This window comes from Macrobrachium nipponense, chromosome 40 (genome assembly GCF_015104395.2).
Source record: "Macrobrachium nipponense isolate FS-2020 chromosome 40, ASM1510439v2, whole genome shotgun sequence".
Lineage (NCBI taxonomy): Eukaryota > Metazoa > Arthropoda > Malacostraca > Decapoda > Palaemonidae > Macrobrachium > Macrobrachium nipponense.
Genome location: NC_061101.1, coordinates 35,613,034 through 35,639,576, shown reverse-complemented (window position 1 = coordinate 35,639,576; position 26,543 = coordinate 35,613,034). Strand labels below are relative to the sequence as shown.

Below are 26,543 nucleotides of genomic sequence, written 5' to 3'. Positions count from 1 at the left end.
GGATGGATCTACGGAGGTGGCTTCTCTCTTTGGATCGGCAGTCCTTAAAAGAGATCTGTCTTCAGTTCTTTTTGACGAAATCGGTGTCTCCTCTACAGAGATCTCTCTGCTTTATTCGCCCCTGTCTAGTCACCTGTTTCCACAAGAGACAGTGAGAGATATATCTAAGTCGTTATCCGGAAAGGCTACTCAGGATCTGCTTGCGCAGTCGGCGAAAAGACTAAAACCAGCAGTACCTTTGGCTAAAAGAGAGAAGCCTGCTTTCAGCAACCCTTCGAGGGAGAACGACGGCTAGACCCTCTCTTAGGAGTAGGAGACCGGTTAAGAGAGGAAGATCAGCACGTAAGCCCTTCCTAAACCACAATGAAAAAGTAGTTCTCCAGACTACAGTAGGAGCCAGACTGCTGAAGTTTGCCGAAAGTCTGGGCTCAGAGAGGGGCGACAATGGTCCCTCTCTATCCTCGAGAGAGGATACCTTATCCCCTTCAGGGAGAAGCCTCCCTTAACAACAACTCCAAGGGAGTTAACAGCAAGATACCGAGATTCTTTAAAGAACCAGCCCTGCTTCAACTAGTAGAAGAAATGATGGACAAAGAGGCGATAGAAAGGGTGCAAGACCTTCAATCTCCAGGGTTCTACAACCAGTCTTTTTCTTGTACCAAAAGCATCAGGACAGTGGAGACAGCGCCTGGACGTAAGTGCCTGAATTGCTTCGTTGTAAAAACGAAGTTCACGATGGAGACGACTTCCTCCGTTCTTGCAGCGCTTCGTCCAGGGGATTGGATGGTGTCCCTGGACCTTCAGGATGCCTATTTTTCATGTACCTATCCATCCCTCGTCCAGGAGGTACCTAAGATTCATGGTACAGGGCAAAGTTTTTCAATTTCGAGCCCTATGCTTCGGTCTTTGCCACGGCCCCTCATGGTGTTCACGGTCTTATGAGGAATGTCGCTCATTGGCTTCATATCGAAGGAGTAAGAATCTCGTTGTATCTCGACGATTGGCTGATCAGGGGAGGGCCCAATCAAAAGATCGTTGTCTGGAGGACTTGAAATTAACACTGGATCTAGTTCAGTCCTTGGCGGGACTGTTTACTAAACCTCGGGAAGTCCCAGATGAATCCCCAGCAAAGCATTGTCTATCTTGGATTCTGATGGATTCTCGGGGTTTTTGTGTGTATCCATCAAACGGAAACGAAGGAGAGATGTTTTACAGAAAGGAGACGACCTTCCATAGAGAAAGAACAAATGGTTCCGACGAGGGAATGGATGAGTCTTCTGGGGTACCCGTTTCCTAGTTGGAACAGTTCGTTTCTCTAGGGAGGGGGCTACACTTAAGACCCTACAATTCTTCCTCAGAGAGAAATGGGATCAGAAGCACCAAGAGCTTTCGGACTCCTTTCAGCTCTCGAAGAGCATAAAAAAGGGACCTCAGTTGGTGGTTAGAGCCAAACAGATTGAATCAAGGGCTCTCCCTTCAGTTGTCGAGCCCTCGCCTAGTGTTATTCACAGACGCCTCGGAAAAAGGATGGGGAGCGACTCTAGGCTCGAGAGAAGTGTCAGGCACCTGGAATGGGGAAACAGGTCCTCTGGCATATCAACAAGAAGGAACTGGCAGCAGTCCATCTAGCTCTCGTTCACTTCGAACCTCAAGTATTGGGTTCCGTGTTGCAAGTGAATTCGGACAACACGACAGCTCTAGCCTATATAAGGAAACAGGGAGGGACTCACTCCTTCTCCCTGTTCGAGAAAGCAAAGGAGCTTCTTCTTTGGACCGAGGAACGGCGAATAACTCTTCTAACCAGGTTTCATCCAGGGGGAGAAGAACGTGAGAGCAGATCTTCTGAGCAGAAGAGATCAGGTCCTTTCTACGGAATGGACTCTGCATTCAGAAGTGTGCGACGAGATTTGGGACCTCTGGGGGAGACCCAATATCGACCTGTTCGCAACGAATTGGAATGCGAGGTTTGGGCGGAGACTGCTCTCCGATTTCAGAATATCCAAAAGGCAGTTGCAGTGGACGGTCTCCTTCTGGATTGGAAGGGATCGACGGGTACGCTTTTCCTCCTTTCAAGATAATAGGAGAGGTGGTAAGGAAGTTCGTTTCGACGGAGGGAACCAAAACTGACCCTCATCGCCCCATTCTGGCCAGCCCAAGAATGGTACACAGAGGTTACTGGAATGGATGATAGATTTCCCGAGGGCCCTTCCCACTGAGGAAGGATCTTCTCAGACAGCCCCACTTCGACAGATACCACAAAAACCTCCCCGCTCTCAGTCTGACTGCCTTCAGACTGTCGAAGGACTCGTCAGAGCGAGGGGTTTTCACGCAAGGCTGCAAAGGCAATTGCTAGAGCCAGAAGACCTTCAACTCTTCGCGTGTACCAGTCGAAGTGGGAGGTGTTCCGAAGATGGGCCAAGTCCCAGAAAGTATCCTCTTCCAGTACCTCTGTAAATGAAATAGCGGATTTTCTCCTTTATTTGAGGGAGAAATGCAATCTGGCCGTTACCACAAAATAAGGGGATATAAAAGCATGCTCTCATCTGTTTTTAGACATAGAGCCTTAATATCTCGGAAGACAAGGATCTGCATGACTTGTTAAGGTCCTTTGAAACCTCGAGGCCAAGACTATAAGACCACCTAGTTGGAACCTGGATGTGGTCCTTAGATATTTACCTGTCCGAGAAATTCGAACCTCCTCAAAATTCCTCATTCAGAGACTTGACTAGAAAGTCTCTCTTTCTCTTTGGCACTAGCCTCTGCTAAGAGAGTTAGTGAACTTCAGGCTTTAGAAGGAACTGTGGGCTTTAAGGAAGTTTCTGCAGTATGCTCCTTTAATCCCCTGTTTTTAGCAAAGAACGAAAATCCTTCTAAACCATGGCCAAGGACTTTTGAGATTAAGGGACTGTCCTCTTTGGTAGGGAGAGACTTAGAGAGGACATTGTGCCCAGTCAGGATCCTCAAGTTCTACCTAGAGAGGAAGAAGCTACTTGGTGGAAATGTAGATAGCCTTTGGTGTTCCGTAAGAAATCCTAAGAGGATGATTTCTAAGAATGCTCAAGCGTATTTTATTAAAGACGTTATCAAAGAAGCGCATGCTTCCTGTGAAGAGGAACATTTAAGGCTTCTAAGAGTCAAAGCACATGAGGTCAGAGCTGTAGCTACCTCTTTAGCGTATCATAGGAATATGTCGATACAGACTCTTGTCGAATCCACCTATTGGAGGTGCAATTGGCGGTCTTTGCATTCAAATTACTCAAGAGACTTGCGAGTCACTTATGACAAGTGCTTCTCTCTCGGACCGTCGTGTCTGCGGATTCGTTGCTGGGGCAAGGAGCTGAAACCTAACCTCCTTATAGTTAGTTAAGTTAGTATTTTTAAAAACCCAAAGTTTTTTTTGGTGTTGTGTTTTATGGTCGATTGGAAGGAGTCTTGGGAATGCTCCTTTCAAATCGTAGTGTTAACAAATGTAGTGTGGTCAGGTGGTCGGGATTGGTTGTTTTTTCGTGGCTCCTTGTTAGTGATTTGGACCTAGGCTCTGTCATGTAAGAGGGTTAGTCCCCGTTGATACGACAAAGGTGAAGGCTCTACCATGTAAGTGGGCCAGCCCCATTGGTATGATCCAAGACAAGGCTCTGTCAAGTAAGCGGGCTCGCCCCCATTGGATCAACGATCCAGAAGAGCTATCAGTGTCGGGTCTCATCCCCACTGAAACTCTTCAGGGCAAGCAGACTCATAGACAGTAATCATGAGTCTTCTGCCCAATAAGGTAGGAACCAGGTTTTAATAAGTTTATATTTATGACCTACAACAGATGTTGTTTCCCTGTTTTTATTGTTATTTATATTGAGTAACTATCTCTTACCCGCCACCAAGGGTGTCAATCAGCTAAGTATATATCTGCCAGGGAAGTTGCATGTACAAAAAATGATATTGTTAGTATACAATAAAGTTTTGTACATACTTACCCGGCAGATATATACGATGAATGGCCCACCCATCCTCCCCTCAGGAGATAGGCGTAGAGAAAAATCTGGTCTGAAAACGGGAATTGGTTCCTATTCCTGCCACCCAGCGGCGGGAGAGGGTGATCACCTGACCTACCTGTAGCGTGTGCCGCGAGTTTTGAATTCTGTCGAGACGTCAGAGACATAAGCTAAGTATATAATCTGCCGGGTAAGTATGTCAAAACTTTATTGTATACTAACAATATCATTTTACCCCTTAAACGCCTATTGGACGTATTAAACGTCGACGAAAATTGTCTGTTGGGTGCCGAATTGACGTATGAAACGTCAACGCAAAAAAGTTTTTAAAAAATTCGCTGAAAAATAGTTATAGGCCTACTTGGCGATCAAAACTGTGAAAACTTTTGAATCACGCACCTTGAGGGATGCTGGGAGTTCATGGATCAAGCTGTTGTTTTGTTTACAATTGTTTCCCAGGTGCGCAAGCACGAATTTCTTTCTTCTCGCACTAAAAAGCATCAGCGACACATCTCTGAAATTATTTTGTCACTTTGACATAACTTTTGCACCATTTTATATTAGCCGTTACATAGAGTTTTATATATGAAAATGTGCAATTTCATGTAGAATACAATAAAAAACAACCCGTGGTTATAGCTTTTATCAGTTTTGACATTTTTTCATATAAATCGCGATAAGTGGCAAAATTTCAACCATTGGTCAACTTTGACTCCACCGAAATGGTCGAAAAACACAATTGTAAGCTAAAAACTCTTACATTCTAGTAATATTCAATCATTTACCTTCATTTTACAACAAATTGTAAGTCTTTGGCACAATATTTCGATTTATGGTGAATTTATGAAAAAACTTTTTTCATACATCTGCGCGGTAACTCTTCCGAAAAAATAAGAAATTTTTTCGTCCGATTGTCATAATGTTTGCACCATTTTATATTAGCTGTTACATAAAGTTTATATATGGAAATGTGCGCAATTTCATGTAGAATACAACTAAAAACAACCTATGGTTGTAGCTTTTATCAGTTTTGAAATATTTTCATATAAATTGCGATAAGTGCCAAAATATCAACCTTCGGTCAACTTTGACTCGACCGAAATGGTCGAAAAACACAAATGTAAGCTAAAACTCTTACATTCTAGTAATATTCAATCATTTACCTTTATTTTGCAACAAATTGTTAGTCTCTAGCACAATTTTCAATTTATGGTGAATTTATGAAAAAAACTAAGTTAGGCAATACCTGGGCATCGAATTCAAGGTGTTGCTCATAAGGACAATGCTGGTGGCCACCCTCTCGATCTTTATTACAAAGGAGCTCAGCTCGAGTTCCTCCCTCCCAAAACCACTTTTTGAGAGGGGGGAGGGTTTTTTTTTATTTAAATACTAGACATTTGTAAGCATTTTGAGAGGTGGATGTCAGGGGTGGGGTGGGTATGATATACATCCCCTGTGAATACTGGGGAATGACTGTGCATCTGTTTTTATTAATCTCTTTCATTCTACTTTTCTGCCTTTCAATCATTGACACAGCCTCTTCCCTTTATTCTGCTGTTAACACTAGGTTGCTTGCGTATAGCAACTCCTTGGGTCCACACTGCATGCCTTTTTAACTTCCTCCATAGAATGTCACTATCTTCATACTCAGTATTATGGTAAAGAACAGTACCATCTCTAGCTTAATTACACCAGTACCTTTGCCTTCATAATGCCTACCTAATTGCATTTATATATGGTTTTGATAGAGGAGTCCATTGTGTAAATAAAAAAAATGCCTAAAGTCAAAAATTAATTATGGTATTGCATGTCAGAAAAAAATAAATGTATTGTATATCTACTAAGGAATGTTGAAGGGATACAGGTGAGGCTTTAGTGTAGGTCTTTGAAGGTGTTGAGTTTTGGAAGGCTTTTATACATTGAGTAAACTGCAGATTCATGTGTGACCATAGTTTTTTTTTTATGAGGATATATCGTGTACACTTACACAAATTAGAATTGGCAGTTTCATAATTTTTCGTTCACCTGCCTGCCACACAATTCATGCCTCAATATATTTCTCTTTTCGAAGATCGAAGAAATCTTATGTAATGATGTTAAAAGCAGTCATTGATATCTTTAGAATATCATGTTATATAATTGCATCAAACTATTTCTCATATACAAAAATTGATGTGAACAAAACGAAGTGATGAAAAACAGTCATGTCACAGCCACTGACATATACAAAGTACATAGATAGGAGACACCTATCACTAGTGTTATCACATAAACCTAGTCCTTATATTATCATTTCAATATAAAGAGGATGTTAGTTGAACTATTCTGTTTGTTAAATTTTACAGAAAATATGTGAAACTCACAAAATGCTACCAAAGAAAAAAAGAAAAAATAACCATGCGAGCTCACTATTGTTTCCGATGTGATGCTCTAGGTAATCAAATATCAATGTCATTTATCAATCCAAGAAACATCCCCTGTTTAGTGAGAGACAATTAGTACACTGCATTTGGTGCAATTCCTGTTAGATATCAAGAAAGCTTAATATACTGAAGAGAATCATACATAATCAAATTGTTTAGAGAATGGTAAAGTTTAGAAAATAGGCCTGGAAGGGGAACTCCTTGAAGCACCACAATCCAATATGATTGTTGCAGCTGTCAAAGTACCCCTGATTACAGCAGTAGGTTTTATTGTAAAAAATATCTGAAATAGACTTGTACGAGAAAATCACCTTTCATATTTCCGATCCTTTCAGCTACTTATAAATGCTTACGGCAGTAGGTTAGGCATACATGTGAAACTGATTTTACCTAATTAATATTTAGAAGAAATCTATAGCTATAGTACAATTAAACCAAGAATGTTTTGATGAAAGTAAGCCTTTTGCCTTAATGTATTTGTCAGCTTTTGACTCTCACAGCTTTCCAACATGCAGATGAAGCAGGATGACATGTAAGGAATTAGATTTAAAAAAAAAAAGACTAGATTGTATAAGTTTGATTTCTTATGATTGCTTTTTTAAAAAATAAGAAAAACTAAATTGGCTTTAAAAAAAAGACTAAATTGTATTAGTTTGGTATCTTGTGATTGCTTTTTGATATCAGATAGTTAGGTCTGTGTAAATTATGTTGAGCAATAATGAAAAGGATAAGAAAAAATGAGAACATGGCCAATAAAAAGAATACATAACTGGAATAATAGAAAAATAATCAGGTGTCAAAATCAGAAGTTGAATTTAGACTTACTAAATGTGTTATGCAAATTATTTTATTGATCAAAGGATGAAATTAGTTTAATTATACTTTGATATTAAAGAATATTGACAGGCTTAATGTATTATTTATTGGCTGTAGGTTACAAACTGACGATACCCCAGTATAGTACAATACATTGGGTCATGACTCATGTGGTAGCAAAGCCAACTTCCAAATGCTTATGCCATTGCTGCCACAAAGCCTTAGTTAAGAATAAAATTAGAATTCATGGATCCGTGAAGTAAATAATCTGGCACCTGTATATGGTAATATTTCCAAAGCAAACAGTGAATAAGAAATTACACCAATTGTTCCTTGGCTTACTGTACATCTTGCTTTAAATGATACTGTATAATTGTATAGTACAGTGTTCACCCCTATTCGTGGGAAATGTGTACCAGCTCCCCCTCCCCGAATAGCTAGAATCCAAGAATAGTTGAAACCCCTATAAAAACTTGAAACTGCTTATTTTGTAAGTTAAGATTGACAAACCCACTGAAAATTTTTTTACCTGGTTTCTTTAGTAGTTTTATCACAAAAAGTACATTTTATGATGAAATTGATAAAAAAACAGGAATGTGTGGGTATTTCTCCATAGAAAAATACTGCAAATAGACAAATTTTCCATTAGTAATGGGGTTATATGTTCCAGAGAGAAATCCACGAATCCAGAGTACATGAATAAGGGGGTTCTCTGTTTTAAATTTATTTTACTTTTGTGTGTTCTATGGTCCAGTTTGTGAAAACGGTGTGCATGGTTCATTGATGATATAGGTGCCCGCAAATATATTCTTTAAATGGATAGGCAAGGTTATACATTAGTTGGATAAAACATTTTTTGCAGTTTTGGGCCCAACTTTAATAGAGGGATATACTAGTAGTAATTACTTCATTAGTTTTTCTCTTTGCTTTAAAACTGATTGTTTCTTCAAACAGAATTTTCTAGAAATGGTTGAATTTTGGGTAAAAAAGTTGAGTAGATTCTTTTTTATTTTGTAGCAATTTTCTCAAGAATCTTATATACTAGAAGTTGCTTGATTGTAGATTTTATGTTTTAGAAACCTTGGATATATGTATAAAATTTTATACTTACAATGTCAAGACAGTGAAATTCAGAATTTAAAATATGTGGTTTGTGCAAAGATGATGAAACTATGAATCATATTTTATTTTAAAATATACTATGTAGTATTATACCATATTTCCTATTGCATTTCCTCAGACAAGTCCAGAGGAGTTATTGATAGATACATTAGATATTTGAAGAATCGTCATGAGCACCTGCTACGTAGGTATTATGTGCGGCATTTCCATCTTGTTAGAAAAATCCAGTGGTTGAAACAGAAAGTAAAGAAAGTAGAGAGCCGATGTTTTACTCCTGAGCAACTGCTGAAAGAATCAAGAAAGTATCTTTCAGATGAGCATGTTTTATTCTTTGAAAGCCAGATGTTCCTGAAAAATGAGAAAGGGAAAGGAAACAGATACTCAAGAGAATTCATAAAGTTAATGGTTGGTCTATATAGAATAAACCCTTCTGGATATAAATTTTTAAAAGGAATATTTTTTCTTCCTTCTATGAAAAAATTGGAAGTCCTTCAGGGGCATCGCATTTTTGTTGAAGAATTGCCTCTTGATACTCTTGAACCTAGATCTGTAACTATAGAGGTTACAGAGCCAGTAGAAGTAAAGCCCAAATGGAGTAACCCAGAGCCATCTTTTGAAGAATTTATTTGCAACTTAGGACCTGACTTTCAAATAGAGGAACCTTCAAAGATTATAGGTACCCAAGAGGTTTTTGATTGTAATTTAAAGCAAGATGACCCTGATCCTTGTACCATCTTTGGTTTAGACTTCAACAAAGAGAATTTAGAGGAAGAAAGTCTACTCAGGCCAAAGTTTGATGATGGCAACTTACTCTGTAGTAAACCAAAATTTGAAGAAGGAAGTTTATTTGATGATGTTCAGATATTTGAGAATAACATTATTGTACCTGATCTTTTAGAAAACTGCACGTTGACACCAGCTGTTTCAGCACCAGGCAATGTTTTGTATGTTTCTGGAAATCCAACATTAATTGAAGAAAACATTGACGCACCATGGCATGAAACTTGGCCATACTTATAATGATGTTTTCTTGTGACTTGACTCTTGGATTCATTTGAGTATGTCTTTAATATTCCTTATATTATTTAAAACTACATTTGAAAACTAATTACCTAAGGAATGCCTTTTGTTTTGAGGTTGTTTTTCAGTGTCAAGTTTGCAATTGAATCTTAAAAAGTTTTTTAATTGATTGTTATAAATATCTAGTCCTTTTTATAGTGTACAATTTTTGGGTATTCTGCAAGTGTGCAATTTATTTTCCAGATCATTTCTTAAAATATGTAAAAAAAAAAATTCTTATTTAAGAAGCTTTTTTTGTTTAGGATTGTTATGATATACGTATTAGTTGTATATGGGAAACAATTTTCTTGTATCTTCAGTTTTTTTACTGTGTATATTTCAGTATTTCAGATAGTGAATATGATTTTTATTGTATAATTTAATGAATTAATAGGGGTGTCATATTTTTGGAATATTTTTGACTTGAAGTCTTGTTTAATAAACATGAAATAGCATTTTTGGAATAAATTTCCTTAAGTATACAGGAAATGAATGGATATGTTAGGATAGCAAAATCATGATTGGCAAAATTATATTGTGCACTGGCTTTTTTCATGAGAGAAGCTTTCTTTTTTGAAATTGGCATTGCATGTACATTACAGTAGTACAGCACTTCAATGTGACTAAAATACATGGTAGCTCTTTTTTCTTGGGTGCTCGTAGAATAGTAGTTGCCAAGTTATAAGTAATTAGTATTTGTCATAAGGGGAAATGCCTGTGCTATATTTTTCATGATTTTTTTCCAAAAGTGTTAGGTACATGCTGCATTGGGAAAGATGGACTGGTTAAGATTCTCTCTCTTCTCCTCTCCTCTCTCTCTTCTCTCTCTCTCCTCTCTCTCTCCTCTTCTCTCTCTTCTCTCTCCATAATGAATATTTGAGTTTGAAATAGTATATTAGACTTATGTGCATGACATTGTGGCATGCTAAAATAAAAGTGTTAATTAAAAGCATGGACTATGTTTGTGGAGGATGGGGCTATTGTAAAGTTATTCAGCAAGTGAAAATTGCTTAAAAAGTTTTTTGCCTGCCCATGCAGAACTAAACAAATAGCTACATTCTTAGGCTTTAATGTCCTGAGACCCAGGAAAATATCAAACATTGGCTCTTTGAACAACCAAGACTGGCGTTTTAGTTAACATTGCAAGATGTTTGTTGATAAATAGTAGATCTTTCCTTGCAGTGCTTTTTTAAGTAAGAGTGTAGTAAAATATTTTAATTCATATTTCATGAAGTGGTACAGAATTTAATCAAAAGTTGATGCTCTAATTTAAAAACTATTTTTATTTCTGAGTTCAATAGTACTTTAATGGGTATATATTTATTTGGAATAAATCTTACTGTTAAAGTTAGCTTACATCTTTGTGCCATTAGGTGCTGTTGGCATTTAAAAAAATTTAAATTACGCTTGGCTAACCTGTTTCACTGTCTCTACTGTCACCCGTTTTCCCACCAGGTGGTGCCAGAATGTACTATACGTTCAAGTCTAATTCTTCATGCCGTCTGCTTCTACAGACATGTGAATCAGGATTATATTCTGTTGATTTCTGGATAAATTTCTCATACAATATTGTGCTTGTTTTTTCTATTTTTGCGTTAAGTATGTCAGCTACAAGAAGGAAAAATGAAAGCATTAGGCTGTATAGGAACAATTTGCAGAAACTAAATATTTTGGTTTTGCAGAATGACTGCAGCTGATGTTGGCCTATCTGAGGCACGAGTGTGGTTTTCTTGTCAAGATACGAATGATCTGATGAGATGATGGAACATTATGTAGTACCATTTGAAAATGTTTGACAGATAATACTGTATCTTTTTCAGTTTTGAAGTGAAGTAGCTTAGAGATGGGTTAGGACTTAACATATCTTAAGTCACCTCTAATAGGTCAGGTACTTGGGCCTGATCGTGAAGTGGAAGTGCCTTTGATTACATTGCTATTGTGTTCTTAGCACTACAGCTTGATTATTGCAAGAGTAATATATGGTTATGTACAGTAAACCCCCTGTATTCAAGGGGGATGCGTCCCAGATCCCCCTGCCAATAGCTCAAATCCGCGAATACAGGCACCCCCTGGTTTTCGGCGGACTTTGTTAATGATGATCTGGTTATGGCACTTGTCTAGCGCCATAAAATCAGCGATTTACAGTGTTCCCCCTGGGATGGGTACCACACCTCCCTGCGAATAGTTGAAACCCATATAAAAATGTTTTAAAAGTGCCTATTTTGTTAGTTAAAACTCAAGAAACCCCCACTAAAAATGTTTATATCTGTTTTTTTTAATAGTTTTATCACAAAACATGCCCTTTATGACAAAATTGAAAAAAAACAAAAAACCCATGAATTTGGATATTTCTCATAGAAAAATACCGCAAATAGGCAAATTTTCCGCTAATGATGGGATTATATGTTCCACAGAGAAATACATGAGTCCACGAACACAGGGGGTTCACTGTATAGAGCCATAACTGTCTGTACTTAAACCCCTCTAAAAGTGCTTATAACTGAATAATATAATAGCTGCATCAAAAAATTTTCATTTAGTCACAAAAATCATATGAAAATACAGTAATAATTTGCGAATATTTCTCAATGAAAAATACCTCGAAGAGGCGAGTCCACGAATGTTGGGAATGCGAATACAGTACTCCCCCACTTTTACATGGGAAAAAGTTCGAGAACCTGCCTTGGAAATGCAAAAGTCCCCTCAAAAATGCTTATAACTGGCTTATAACTGCCAATTACCCAGTATCCCTTAAACTAAAATGCTTATAGCTGTCTATTTTAACATTTCACTGCTAAATTTTATAGATAACACAAAAAATACCTTAAATTATCATACTAAAACAATTTATTTCAAATAAAAATATACCCCAAACTATCATCTCAAAACACCCAAGTAACCTTACATTACATAACTGCCTTTTTTAACATTTCATTGCCAAATTTGACAGTTAAAACAAAAATATAGCTCAAAATATTATCCCAGAATGCCCTAATACCATTTCAAAGTCATGTTGCAAAATTATGTAGCAGCCAAGAACTGTGCCTACATTTTATGTACAAGTTAAGTATATCTTAGTTTTACCAGACCACTGAGCTGATTAACAGCTCTCCTAGGGCTCGCCCAAAGGATTAGATATTTTTATGTGGCTAGGATCTAATTGGTTACCTAGCAATGGGACCTACAGTTTGTTGTGGGATTCGAACCACACTATATCGAGAAAAGAATTTCTATCACCAGAAATAAATTCCTCTGATTCAGCGTTGGCAGAGCAGGGAATCGAACTTCTGACCACCAGATTGGCAGCCGAGCTTGAAAACCACTCGTCCAGCGTGGAACTACTTTTTATGTACAGGCAGTCCCCAGTTATCATGGGGGGTGGCGGGGGGCGTGTTCCATTCTCAGCAGGGTGCTAAGCAAAAACCACCATTAACCGAAATGTGGCGATTAGGACGCTTATGGCAACAATAACTGCTTAATGGTGCCTCTGATAAGGTATGTTATGGCACCATAACTGTTGTCTATTAGCACCATAAAAATGCAATTTTATGGTGAAAACCGGATTGCCATTAACTGAGACTGCCGATAACCAGGGACTACCTTACTGCACTGATGTACGTAATCACCATAAAAGTATTTAAAATTTCACCTGAATTTCTTATGTAGGCAACTTAAAATCTCCAGGCTTTAGTATTGTAACAATTTTTCTGTGAGACCCATACTACTTACTCTCTCTCTCTCTCATATACTTCAGTACTTTACTGTACATATCCTTTTAATGAAAATAATCAATTATTGTACCAAAACATAAAAATATGCAAACAAACATATGCAGCAAGTTCAAACAGATTGTTGAGGATGGTTGCCATATTTTTTGTTTCGTCTGATCTATTCTTCTGTATTTCATTACAAGTTTAGTTGACTATGATTATCACACATTATAAAAGTACACAAGAAAATATTTTATTTTATCAATGTTGACGTTTCTTTAATCACCATAAAATTTTTTTTTTAAATCAGAAGTTCATATCTTAGTCTCTTCGCTTTTGCGAAAGACTTTTTGTTTCTCCTTACGACTGTCATTCGTAAGTATTTCTGGTTCCTTCCATCTCCTATGTGATATCTTAGTAGAGTGGTTCTTCTTAAACTAAAGGAGAGGATTCAAACAGATAAGTTGAAAAAAAGGTATAACAACTTTATTCTGTAACTCCATACTAAGAGATGCAGTTCGGTCGGGAGACCGATATGTTTGAATGCTGGCACGGAACTGCCATTCTAAAGCATCACGTCGATAGCGGAACATTAGCTATCTCAGCGATTCATATAAAAACATACGTAGTCCGCCGGCTCGGAAGTTACAAGTTTCCGGCGTAGGTTAACAGGTCAGCCGCTTCCCATGGAAGTTGTTGTGCAAAGTTATCAGTAATGCAAAACGATGGCAATGTAACAGATTTAAACCAGGCTACTGCAGACAGCGCATAGCGTAATCTAGATCTGCATTGGTCACGTAGGACCCTCCTAATGCCATGACCTCAGGTCATGGGTTTTTATTTACATATTATGTAATTCAATAATGTATTTATTACATTAGGCTCGGTCTGCTACCATTCAAGCCTTGAATAACAAAAGTTACTTTAAACATTGTTTCTTAGGAGCGTGCTCGTAACATATGTTTAGGTATAAACATAATAAGTGATTAAATGCATAAAAAGGTTCTGTTACATACCCTTTTTGACATATTCATAAACAAAGATAAATGCATGGAAAATCTAGATCCATGTTTGGTAATAATAATGATTAGGTACCCAAAAATAATAAAAAGGTTAAAAAGCAAAAGATTAACATGTATACTGATTATAATGATAATGAGGAACCTGATTAAAGAATAGTGGTTACTGATATATTATGGTAATAGGTAACCTGATTAAGAATAGTGGTTACTGATATATTATGGCATGATCATGGATAATTGTTAAAGAGTACTTGTCACTCTTTGTAATAGGTAAATATAATTGTACAATTGTATAATAGTATAATTGTGTAATTGTGCACAAATGCAATATATAGGCTGGTATATTTTATTAGGTGCCCGAAAAATACCTTTAGGAGTATATTAATGTTAATAATATTTGGGCTATAATATTTTATTAGGTGCCCGGGAGATACTTTTAACTGTTCAAATGCAAAGGCGTGAGTCTTTCTTGTCCTACATTTTTGCCAGCATACAGACCGCTTTTCACACACAACACAATTCCAGACAATTTCCCTAGGCACAACATGAAATGGCCAGTTTTTCAGGCGGCCCTAAACTCAAACGACTTGAGTTTAACGGGTACGTCATCTAGACGGGACAATACGTTTCCTTGGAGATCCTTCTGTTTACGCCTCAGCCTACGCCAAGCAAAGATGTTGACGGCGATAACCAATATGGCCGTCACACTGAACACGGCCAGCAGAATGTAGTGACGAAGATTTTCTCCACCTGCATAAGTCGGTGACGCATGGTTCATCGCAGCCAGTTGCGTCAAACGATGAGCCACCCGCGCGTTGTATGGGAGAGGTAGTGATGGGATAATTGTAGACGCCCAAGTATAGTTCGCAAAATACGCCTTCTCACGTATTATCGTGTTGACCCCTCTGACGGTGTAGTTTGTAGATGTCCCGTACAAACATCAGCTGCTACAAAGAATGGGGACTGGGCGGTGGTCCATCTGGACATACGACGTGGAATCCGGCTTTGTCGTAACGGATCCAGGAACCATTATTCATTCTGTAATTGAATTTATTACTGTAAAAGGGATAAAGTTTCCCCAGACAACCTTCGCTTGTATGAGAGAGAGAGCCGTTTAGCACGATGCCTAACTCACATGAATCCGTTGATATAGGATAGAATTCAAAAGAGTCAGCTGTACAAATTTTATATTCATGGCTTCTGAACAGTGAGTGAGTTTATCTAAGTCTTTAATGACAGGTAAATGATTTTCCTATCAGAAGAAATCAGTACATGCCCCGTCAAATTGGATAGTACTGGACTTGAGTTATTCGTCATGAAAGTAGGAAACGGTGCTATTTTGTATGATTGCCAAGCATCGGAAGAATCAAAAGGTATGGTGATCATAATCCTATAATTTTCAAACGCTGACTGATATTAGGCTATAATAGAACTCTACTTTATGGGCGTCTAATAAAGGAATATAACCTAGTTTCTCCCGTCCGTTTTCCAAAGTTAACGTCAGATCTTTAATAGGCATGAGGTGTGGAGATAACACACCCTTTGTCGCTAACGTAATAGCTTCTACATAATCTTTTGATTTCTCAATAAAATGTGATATTTTCACACGGATATGATCTATTTTCGAACTATAGTAAGCTAATGTAGCCAGCAAATGTTGAACTTCCATGACCTGATCGATATTATTTGAATGTTCGTTTACTATACTCATTATTTGATTGATTGAAGATAACCGACTGCGAAGTTCAGACAAAGCTAATTCGGTTTTGTGTTGCAAAAACTCAATTCTTTTATTTTGATTATTTATCTTAAGGCGGTTTGAAATTCCTAAGCCTAGATTCGCACAGATCCTAAGATGTTTAGTCCAGCCAGAATAAGCGGTTGCGGCGTTCGAGATTATTGTGCCGCACAGACCACATCAGCAGGTCACGAGCAAGTTCCTCTGCCTCGGCCGGTTTTATTTTTTTTGTAATGTCATAAGACAACATTAACGACGCTTAGGGTCTTTTGAGCTAGCGGAAATCTCTGAGTTAAGCATGAAAATTACGTTGGTTGCATTTCCTTAAGCGACAAATGAGCAAACCATCATCAGGTCATTCTTTAAGTTAAGGACGTCATCTTCAGGCAAAAATATGGCCTGCATATCCACTTCTATGACTATATTACTTGACACTATGAAAACATCGTCTGTTCTCTCGATAATCGAGTCATGATTAAATTCTATTTCTTTCGTCCTAACGCTCTTTCCATACAACAAAGATGTCTGAACACACAATATCACTCCTAACAATAACAGATTCATTTTTGAAAACCTGCAATGAGTAAAATATATGTAATACTCGTGTAAAAGAATAGGTTTACATACAAATATGATAATATATATATATATATATAAATATTTATACAAGTTTCATAAATACAACCATTTTTTCCCTCGCTCCATCTACCTTTCTTTAGATTTCTGATATGTGCCAATGGAACTATTCTCACATCAGTGGGTTTGGATCATTTTTGAACCCTAAATCTATTGGCCGTTAATATTTCTAAAATGTTAAACGGGCCTTCAAACTTAGGTGTCAGTTTATAATTTAAACCTTTACGTACGTATACTTGTATGTATACCTGATCGCCCGACGGCATATGTTCTAGTTGGCTTAGCTATTTTATCATGATTTTTTTTCATTATTATTTGTGCTTCTTCTAGATTCTTACGAAGTATAATTATATCGACTTATGCTTGCATCCATAACATCCTTTAGAGGATTTGATAAATTAGTTGTAGGCGTTAGTACATGGAAAGTGTTCTAGCTGGGATACCGTACAGTGCCTCGTGCGGTGTCATTTTAATAGACACATGATACGAGTGATTAAGTGTGCTTGAATAACAGCATGGTTATGGCAATGTCCAGTTTGGGGGGTCTGCCCCCCCTAAGGTGACCCTTAAAATGTTTGAAAACCTTACGATTTGCCTTCCCACTAGCCCATTAGACTCTGGGTGATAGATCATGGTATTGATTTTTCCTTTTCTTTATACAAAGGAATTCGCACAAGGAGTTAAGGAAATGATTATTGAACTCCCCGCCCGAGTCTGATATAATGGTGTGTGGAATTCCATGTTTACAAATGTAGCACTCGTAAAACTTTCTAGCGCACTCGACTGCGGCTTTTGTTTTAAGCGCTATCAGTTCTGTATATCGAGTCAAAGCATCTATGATTACTAGGAGGTGCTTATTTCCTCTGTCTGACTCGTAAAATCCTGTTAATAAATCTAAATGTACTCTTTCAAAGGGTTGATTTGGGGCACGGGGCGGGGTAAGCCCCTAGGCTGACAGGTGTCTTCGTGGTGCCCTTTGTATTCCTGACAAGTGCGACAATTTGCTATGTTGCTTTTTTATATCTGTAAGCATCGTATGCCAATAAAATAAGGATTTGGCTTTCTGTGACATTAAGGAATAACCCGGGTGTCAATGCAAGTGGATTTTCATGCAACCATTTAAGACAGTGGGTATGAGTGAGATAGGTACCACCACCTGGTTGTTATTCAACTGTGGATTCCTCGAGTAGCAACGATTATATGAATGTGGAACTATTATGTATTGAACAAAAACGCGTCCGACAGTCTGAAATCATGTGACCTGGTCGTTTACAGTTATAACAAACCATCCCTGCAACTTGATTATTATTATGTACCACGTTTACTTGTTGTAGCTTGTTCTCATTTTTTGCAAAAACTTGAATGAGCGAAGGATCTAGGTCAGTACATTTAGACATGTGTTTTTTTATTTGTTTCTACACATCTAATTCCGTACTGTTGGGCTGCAATTTTTTGTCAAAACACCGCACTAACGCTTCAGGCAACATTGCAGTAATACTCGTACAAGGGTAAATTAAACGGATAAAATCTTTCACGGCGATTTTGGCACTCGTAAACCCACCCGGAGTTACTTAAACTAACTTGATATTCATTTAGCCGGTCGGCAATTAGCGCCGCCCGCTCGACAACATTAAGCTGAGTCATGGAGGCTTGGTTAAGGATATTTCTCAAGCCAATACTACATCAAAGCTCTTCACCCCCATACACGGCACGTAATCTGATTTGAACTCGTCCCATGTAGTCGCCTCTTGGAAAGAAACACCCCTTAGATAAGCACTTGCGTCTCCTTTAGCAAAGTCTATGAAGCTTTTGGCCTCCTGTAATTGTACTGCTGGGTCTGTGATGCTTTTTGCATTTAAATGAGCGTCTACAGATGAGATCCATGCCTCAACATTTTGAGGCAGGAACCCATTGACCCGACCTTGAAAAGGGACAATTGCTGACCTCGCGCTCACGAGAGTCACCACATTGGGGTTGCCAGCCGGAGTAGTTGCCATGTTCACTTTTACTTTTTTCTTATCACTTCTATTCCTTGCGGTCCTATCAAAATATCTATAAGAGTACACTCGACCACTACGCAAACGCATATGCAATGTACTGTATAAATGTGTTATAGTAATAGGAAAATCCCCCAAAAGATACAAAAATACAGATAATTTGATAAAAATATACGGAGAATTCCGGCAAGAAACGATAAGCAACAACGAGAAGAAAAAAAAATAATCTGCGGGCGAGAACTCGTAGTTGAAGATTGATTCTGTAATGAAGGAAGATTAAGATGGCGAACAACTCACCCCCAGAATACTGGACGATCAACTCCTGATGAACAACACTTCTCTGAGGAAAAAACCTGAATAGATAAAATGGTACTTAGCTCAAGATTATATGGTGAAGGATTGTTGACATAGGATGACGTCTCAGTTCCTGTCGTCGTCGCGTCGGAAGTCGTGATGACGTCACGGTCTTCTCTCAGGCTCACGATGCATGAAGAAGTCCAAGATTGATGACGTCACAGCCTCCTTCCTCGCATTACTTCCTCTTGCTCTACTCTTTGCTCCTTGCTAGTGATCGCGCGTTGTTTCCTTTGTGTTTCCTTTATGTGTTTTCTTCTTTCTGTTGATGTTCGATGCTGCTCTCGTCCGGTGTTGATTCTCGAAGATAAGTGACAACAGTCACTCAAACGTCGATGTTGATGCTTGTATTCTTCTCGATGAAGGACATGTCTTCGTCTTCATAAAATGTTGCGTTGATTGAAGATCCCGTTTCCTCTGTTTAGTATTGATTTTGAAGGTGGAAGTTGGTTATTGTAGTTCTTCGGTCGGCTGATATGGGTCTTGTTAATCTTATTCTTCGTCTAAAGCTGCCACCAGTCTTAGTCTCTTCGCTTTTGCGAAAGACTTTTTGTTTCTCCTTACGACTGTCATTCGTAAGTATTTCTGGTTCCTTCCATCTCCTATGTGATATCTTAGTAGAGTGGTTCTTCTTAAACTAAAGGAGAGGATTCAAACAGATAAGTTGAAAAAAGGTATAACAACTTTATTCTGTAACTCCATACTAAGAGATGCAGTTCGGTCGGGAGACCGATATGTTTGAATGCTGGCACGGAACTGCCATTCTAAAGCATCACGTCGATAGCGGAACAGTTCAGCTATCTCAAGCGATCTTCATATAAAGAAAATCATACATAGTCCGCCGGCTCGGAAGTTACAAGTTTCCGGCGTAGGTTTAACAGGTCAACCGCTTCCCATGGAAGTGTGTGCAAAGTTATCAGTAATGCAAAACGATGGCAATGTAACAGATTTAAACCAGGCTACTGCAGACAGCGCATAGCGTAATCTAGATCTGCATTGGTCACGTAGGACCCTCCTAATGCCATGACCTCAGGTCATGGGTTTTTATTTACAGATTATGTAATTCAATAATGTATTTATTACACATATACATGGCAATTGTTAACATTCTTGTCCCAGCCACAGTGGCTTGGAATTCCCATCACCAAGCAGTCACTATTCTTCAGTGTCACTAATTTCTCTCTCTCTCCCTCTCTCTCTCCTCAATATATTGTATAACATACATATATATATATATATATAATATATATATATATATATATATATTCTTACGTTTTGGGTTCAGCCTTGAGGTCCCAAATACGTAAAGGAAAAATATTAGAGGGAAAAAATGAAAATGGAAGGCTTCTGACTTACTTTAAAAGGGATTGATTTGGTTATTTTTACTCTAGAAGGTCGCCATTGAAAACCAGCTAATTAATTTACATTATTTATTTACAAGAGGCCGTTGAATGGCCTGGGATAAGGCAAGGCAACTGGACCGCACATGGACCACTCCTATCTCTCACAATATGGAAAGACTGGCCAAAATCAAATTTACTAATTCAATGCTTGCTTCCAAAATTGATGGTAAGGAAGCGCTTGCGTGCAAGGAGACATGACACGTGACTCGGCAAATCTGGAAAAATTTGTTCCCAGATTAACACCACATAAGATAAAGACTTGCACAATTTTTCAGTTACTCACTTATATCTAACACACTGGGGGGGAGGAACTCTAGTGTTTAAATGAAATATTCAATGAAGACTTGGTTTGTCTGGGACGATAACAAAAGGTGGCATGCGGCCACGAGGCAAGGAAGGGAACAGAAGGGATGTTCATTTGAGAATTAGGAGTTCGAATTGGAAAATGTGGAAGAGTTTACTTGACTCGGAGGAAAAGAACTGGCAATATGGACTGTATCTCAAGACGTACCTGGATGCCTTATTTACGTAAGTGGACCCTTGTAGAATATGGCATCGGCTTTGTCCAAGGTTTGGGGCGTCAGTTAGCCCCTTTTGTAGGCCTATTGGAAGGCTGGCTTGCACATCTGTCCCAGGTCACGGACTGGAATGGACTGAGGCTGTCGTCGGGCGCGAAGCTTGGGTGTTGGGGGCAGCTTCTCCTCCCCTGTTGGCAGGCCATCCTGGGAACAGAGCATATCGCCAGCAAGTGGTTCACAGGATAAAAGATCTTAAGAGTAAGCCTGAGAAGTACCTACCTAGCTACACACATCTTTTTGGGATATGTCCCTAAGGCTTACTGGAATCTTTTACCTCCTCTCCTCTCCCCCCCCCCCCCCCCAGCTACTAACGGAAAATGACGATCTCTGGCCTGCTTTATGTTTTTACACATGCAACTTACCCGGCAGATATATACTTAGCTAATGTCTCTGACGTCCGACAGAATTCAAAACTCGCGGCTCACGCTACAGGTAGGTCAGGTGATCACCCCCTACCACCGCTGGATGGCGGTAATATGGAATCATTCCTGTTTTCTGACAGATTTTCTCTGTCGCCGGTGCTAACAACAACTTTGTTGGTAGCTTCTTGCTTGCTTGCTTGCTTGCTTGCTTGCTTGCTTGCTTGCCTCGGCGAAGCAAGCAAGAAAAACTTTCCTTATGCAGGAGCTAACTAACAACTTTGTTTGGTAGTCCCTGCATAGAATTTTCTTAGCTTGCTTCGCCGAGGATTATTTGGGAAGTATTTGATCTTTGGTTTTGGCATACGCTGTTTTTTGGATTTGGTTTGATAATATGTCTGATTTAACACCTGGAACTCTGTTTAGAGTATGTATAAATGAAGGATGGCAAGGTGAGGGGTTGCCTAACGGCTACTTTGGGACCCTCATACTGTTTTGCGTAAAATGTAGGGGAAGGGAATGTTCAGTTAAGGATACATGTGATGCATGCGAGAGTTTAACTGAAGTGCAATGGAAAGATCTAACTGCATACGTGAAAAAATTAGAGAAAGATAGAATTAGGAAAGCTTCGGCTAGAAGCTCAAGTAGATCCTGTTCTGCGGAACAGGATAGTATCTCTAACCCTGCAGTAGCTTCGCCATCTTCCTTTTTGGTTTTAGCTCCTTTCCCCCGCAGCAAACTCGTAGATGCGTCTGCCGAGAGAGCCGCTGTGGAAGCGTCAATTCGCAATTTGCAACAGCAATTGCGTGATATAGACCAAGGTAAGAGTGAAGTGTGTAGTGACGTGTGCAGTGTCCCCAGTGCAGTGGAGGGGGCGTCTGACCGACTCCGCATCGCTCCTAGGCCTAGACCTCTTTCAGACTCCCATGCCCAAGGGAGGAGGAATGTCGAAAGCCGCAAGGGGGATGTAGAGTATCCCCAACGGTCAGGCGTCCCTTCAGCAGATCCTGTAGGCTCGTCCCAGGCTGCTTTGGAGAGTTATAGGAAAAGCCTCCTAAGGAAGTGTTTTTCCGATTCAGATTCGTCCTCACCTAAGCGTGGATGGAGCTCCTCTTCTAAATCGCACCCTCTCAAGAGAGCCTGGAAGCCGTCAGGAGAAGGCGCTCTTGTCTCCAGCCCGGAACCTTTTCCGGAGTATTCTCCTGCACCTAAGAAAGTTATGAAGTCTCCTGAATCTTCACCAGAAGGGATTCGTTCATCTACTAAGAGATTCCTGTTGGACCTTCAAGCGAATCTCTCATCATTAGTAGGCTCTCTTTCGACTAGTAGGCGCAAGGAGCCTTCTCACAGGAAGGACTCCTCTCTTCCAGTAAAGAGCTCTTTTAGGAGGCCTTCTCCTAGTAGGAAGGAGGAGTCTAGTAGACGCTTTTCACCAGTAAGAACCTCCTCTCCTCCGAGAGTAGACGACTCGTTTTATGCTTCATCTAGACAGGGAAGATTGTATTCCCCGCACAGAAGCTCGGATGCTAGGAAGAGTCATAGCGCAAGGCGCCAAGATGTAGGCTCTAGATCCTCTCCTTGTAGGAGTAAGGAGAGATTCTCCACGCGAGAAGGTAGTGATCGATTAGTATCAGTTGAACGATCACCTAGGAGTAGGATCTCCTCTTCAAGTGGAAGGAAAGAACGAGAGAGGGTACGCTCTGCCCATAGGGATAGAAGTGAGAAGGGCTCTCCTTCGAAAGATTTTGATGGCCCGTCTAGAAGGCGCCAACTTTCGGTAGGACGCCTGGATTATAGAAGTCCTTTACATTCCTCGAGACCGGTAGCTCGCGATAGGCTTTCCTCTAGGGAGTCAAGCGCCTCTCCTAGCAGGTTCCAAGACTTTGGAAAGAGCCTAAACATGGATTCGTGCCCTACTCCTGGTAGAGTCTCTAGAGTAGACTCTTACCAATCTCCTAGCAGGCGTCAAGAGCCTGAAAGGAGCCTGATCTCGGATTCGCGCCCTACTCCTGTAAGACAAGCAAGAGTAGGCGCAAGCGCCTCTCCGCAAAGGCAACAAGAGCCTAAGAAGAGCCTTGCCAGGGATTCGCGCCCTACTCCTGGAAGAGGCTCAGGAGTAGGCTCTAACGCCTCGCCTCGTAGGCTTCAAGAGCCTGAAAGGAGTCCTATCTCGGATTCGCGGTCCTACTCCTGTAGGACAAGCAAGAGTAGGCGCAAGCGCCTCTCCGCAAATGCAACAAGAGCCAAGAAGCAGCCTTTGCAGTGATATCGCGCCTACTCCTGGAAGAGGCTCAGGAGTAGCTCTAACTGCCTCGCCTCGTAGGCTTCAAGAGCCTGAAAGGAGCCTCTTTTCAGACTCGCGCCCTACTCCTGGGAGTCACAGAAGAGTAGGCTAAAGCGCGCCTCCTCACAGACGCCAAGAGCCTGAAAGGATCCTAACTCTGGATTTGCGCCCTACTCATAGTAGGTGCTCGAGAGTAGAAACAAGTGTTTCACCGGATAGGCACCAAGATGCCTGGAAAGGTAGGCCTTAGAGCCTCTCCTAATCAGGTATCAAGAACCTGTTTAAGAGCGGCAGTGGAAGCGGAGGATTCCTTTTCTTTCCCCGAGGAAGCATATCCCAGGGATTGAACTTGCATCCTCATCTGGCGAACTCTTGAAGGATAAGAGTCGCATGCCTTCCAGGACTTCTTCTCCTAAGAAGTCTCCCTCTCCGAACGTAACCTTGGAGGAAGTCTCGGAGGAGGAAGAAACTAAAGAAGTAGGAATCTCTGATTATAAGAGACTTTCGTCACTGCTACTTCAAGAGTTTGGGGACTCACTGTGCTCGGGTGATCCTCCTTCTCCAGGCTCTCTTCTGTTAAGTACTAAGTTGGCAAAGTCCCCCTCTTTTGTCAAGATGCGGCCTACTCTCTCTATGAGAAAGGCTATTAAGAATCTAGAGAACTGGCTCCTGGTTAAGAAGGAGACAGGTAAGACGGTGTTTTTGTGCCCTCCGTCTAGATTAGCAGGTAAACCGGGTGTCTGGTATGACACGAAGGAGCCCATGGGGCTAGGCCTTCCGGCTTCTGCTAACACGGATTTTTCAGCATTGGTTGACTCATCTAGAAGACGCTCTCTACTGTCAGCTAAAGCGTCTTGGGGAATGTGCGAGATGGACCATTTACTCAAGGGTCTATTTCGCACATTAGAAGTCTTCAACTTCATGGATTGGGCTTTAGGAGCTCTAGCTAAAAGAGCGCAGGATCCGGAGTTTGTGACGATGGAGGTGTTATCCAGTGTCCTTTCGTGCCTGGACAAGGCAGTCATGGATGGATCCACAGAAGTGGCCTCTCTCTTTGGAGCAGGAGTGCTCAAAAAGAGATCAGTTTACAGCTCATTTCTCTCCAAGTCAGTTTCTCCCTTACAGAGAGCCTCTTTACTTTTTTCCCCACTCTCGGAATACCTGTTTCCTCAGGAGACAGTGAAGGACATTTCAAGATCGCTTTTGGAGAAGGCTACGCAAGATCTTCTTGCCCAGTCCGCCAAGAGGCTTAAACCTGCTGTGTCGATGGCTAAAAGAGAGGGAGGTATGAATAAGGTGTCCTTCCAACAGCCCTTTCGAGGAAGAGCAACCTCGAGACCCGCCCTTAAGAGTAGAAGACCGTTTAAGAGAGGACGATCTTCTCGAAGACCATTCTCAAAGCCGCAGTGAGACAGGAGTCCTCCAGACTCCAGTAGGAGCCAGTCTTTTGAGGTTTGCGAAGGTCCCTGGGCTCAGAGAGGGGCGGACAACTGGTCCCTCTCTATCCTCGAGAGAGGATATCTTATCCCCTTCAGGGAAAAACCTCCCTTAACCACCTCACCAAGGGAGTTGGCGGCAAAATACAGAGATCCTTTAAAGAACCAAGCCCTCATACATCTGGTGCAACAGATGTTAGAAAAGAAGGCGATAGAAAAAGTACTAGACCTTCAATCTCCAGGCTTTTACAATCGCCTCTTCCTGGTACCAAAAGCCTCGGGGGAGTGGAGACCAGTGCTGGACGTAAGCGCCCTGAATCACTTTGTGATCAAAACAACGTTCACAATGGAGACGACTTCCTCAGTTCTCGCAGCGCTAAGACAAGGGGATTGGATGGTGTCATTGGATCTACAAGATGCCTACTTTCATGTACCCATTCATCCCTCGTCCAGAAAGTACCTAAAATTTCTGGTGCAGGGCCAAGTATTTCAGTTTCGCGCCCTTTGTTACGGTCTTGCCACAGCTCCCCAAGTTTTCACGGGATTGATGAAAAATGTAGCCTATTGGCTACATTTGAAAGGAATAAGAATCTCTCTGTATCTCGACGATTGGCTGATTCGCTCTCAATCCAGGAATCAGTGTCTGGAGGACCTAAGATCGACATTGGATCTGACTCAGTCCCTGGGACTGTTTAGTGAACCTCGGGAAATCCCAGATGGATCCCCAGCAAACCATTGTCTATCTGGGGATTCTGATGGATTCTCGGGGTTTTCAAGTGTTTCCGTCCATAGAAAGACAGGAGCGATGTATTCTAAAAGTGAAGACCTTCCTAGAGAAAGAACAATGTTCCGCGAGGGAATGGATGAGTCTTCTGGGGACCCTCTCCTCGTTGGAACAGTTCGTTTCTCTAGGGAGGCTTCACATAAGACCCCTTCAATTCTTCTTGAAGGAGAATTGGGACCAGAGGAATCAGGATCTGTGGGACTCTTTTCCTCTCTCCAAAGAAATAAAGGAAAACCTCAGCTGGTGGTTAGAACCAGGCAGACTAAACGAGGGACTATCGCTGCAGTTACCGAACCCCTCCCTAGTGTTGTTTACAGACTCTTCGGAAATGGGATGGGGGGCGACGTTGGGCCCGAGAGAAGTGTCAGGCACCTGGAGTGGGGAACAGGTGTCCTGGCACATCAACGAGAAAGAGTTAGTGGCAGTGCATCTAGCTCTCAGGCAGTGGGAATCCCAAGTCTCAAACTCAGTGTTGCAAGTGAACTCAGACAACACGACAGCTCTAGCCTACATAAGAAAACAGGGGGGGGGACTCACTCCTTCTCACTGTACAAGAAGGCGAAGGAGCTTCTTCTATGGTCAAAGGAGCGGAACATCACGCTCTTAACAAGGTTTATTCAAGGCGAGAAAAACGTAAGAGCAGACTTGCTGAGCAGGAAAGACCAAGTCATTTCCACAGAGTGGACTCTGCACTCAGAGGTCTGACCCAGATTTGGAGCCTCTGGGGAAGGTCAAACATAGACCTGTTTGCAACACATTGGAATGCCAGGTTGGAGAACTACTGCTCTCCGATTTCGGATCCAAGGGCAGTAGCAATAGACGGTCTCCTAAATTGG

General features: G+C 40.7%; 1 protein-coding gene across 8 annotated transcripts in view; it reads left to right on the top strand.

The window, feature by feature from the left end:
* Nucleotides 1-26,543, top strand: part of LOC135212082 (uncharacterized) — a gene marked incomplete in the record, with an annotated part of 211,604 nt that overhangs the window by 139,621 nt on the left and 45,440 nt on the right. For 2 of the 8 annotated variants that reach the window (XM_064245448.1, XM_064245441.1), the window contains 1 exon segment: nucleotides 8,466-9,810. In XM_064245448.1, coding sequence (XP_064101518.1) covers nucleotides 8,466-9,367 — 902 coding nt within the window. 8 annotated transcript variants of the gene reach the window in all.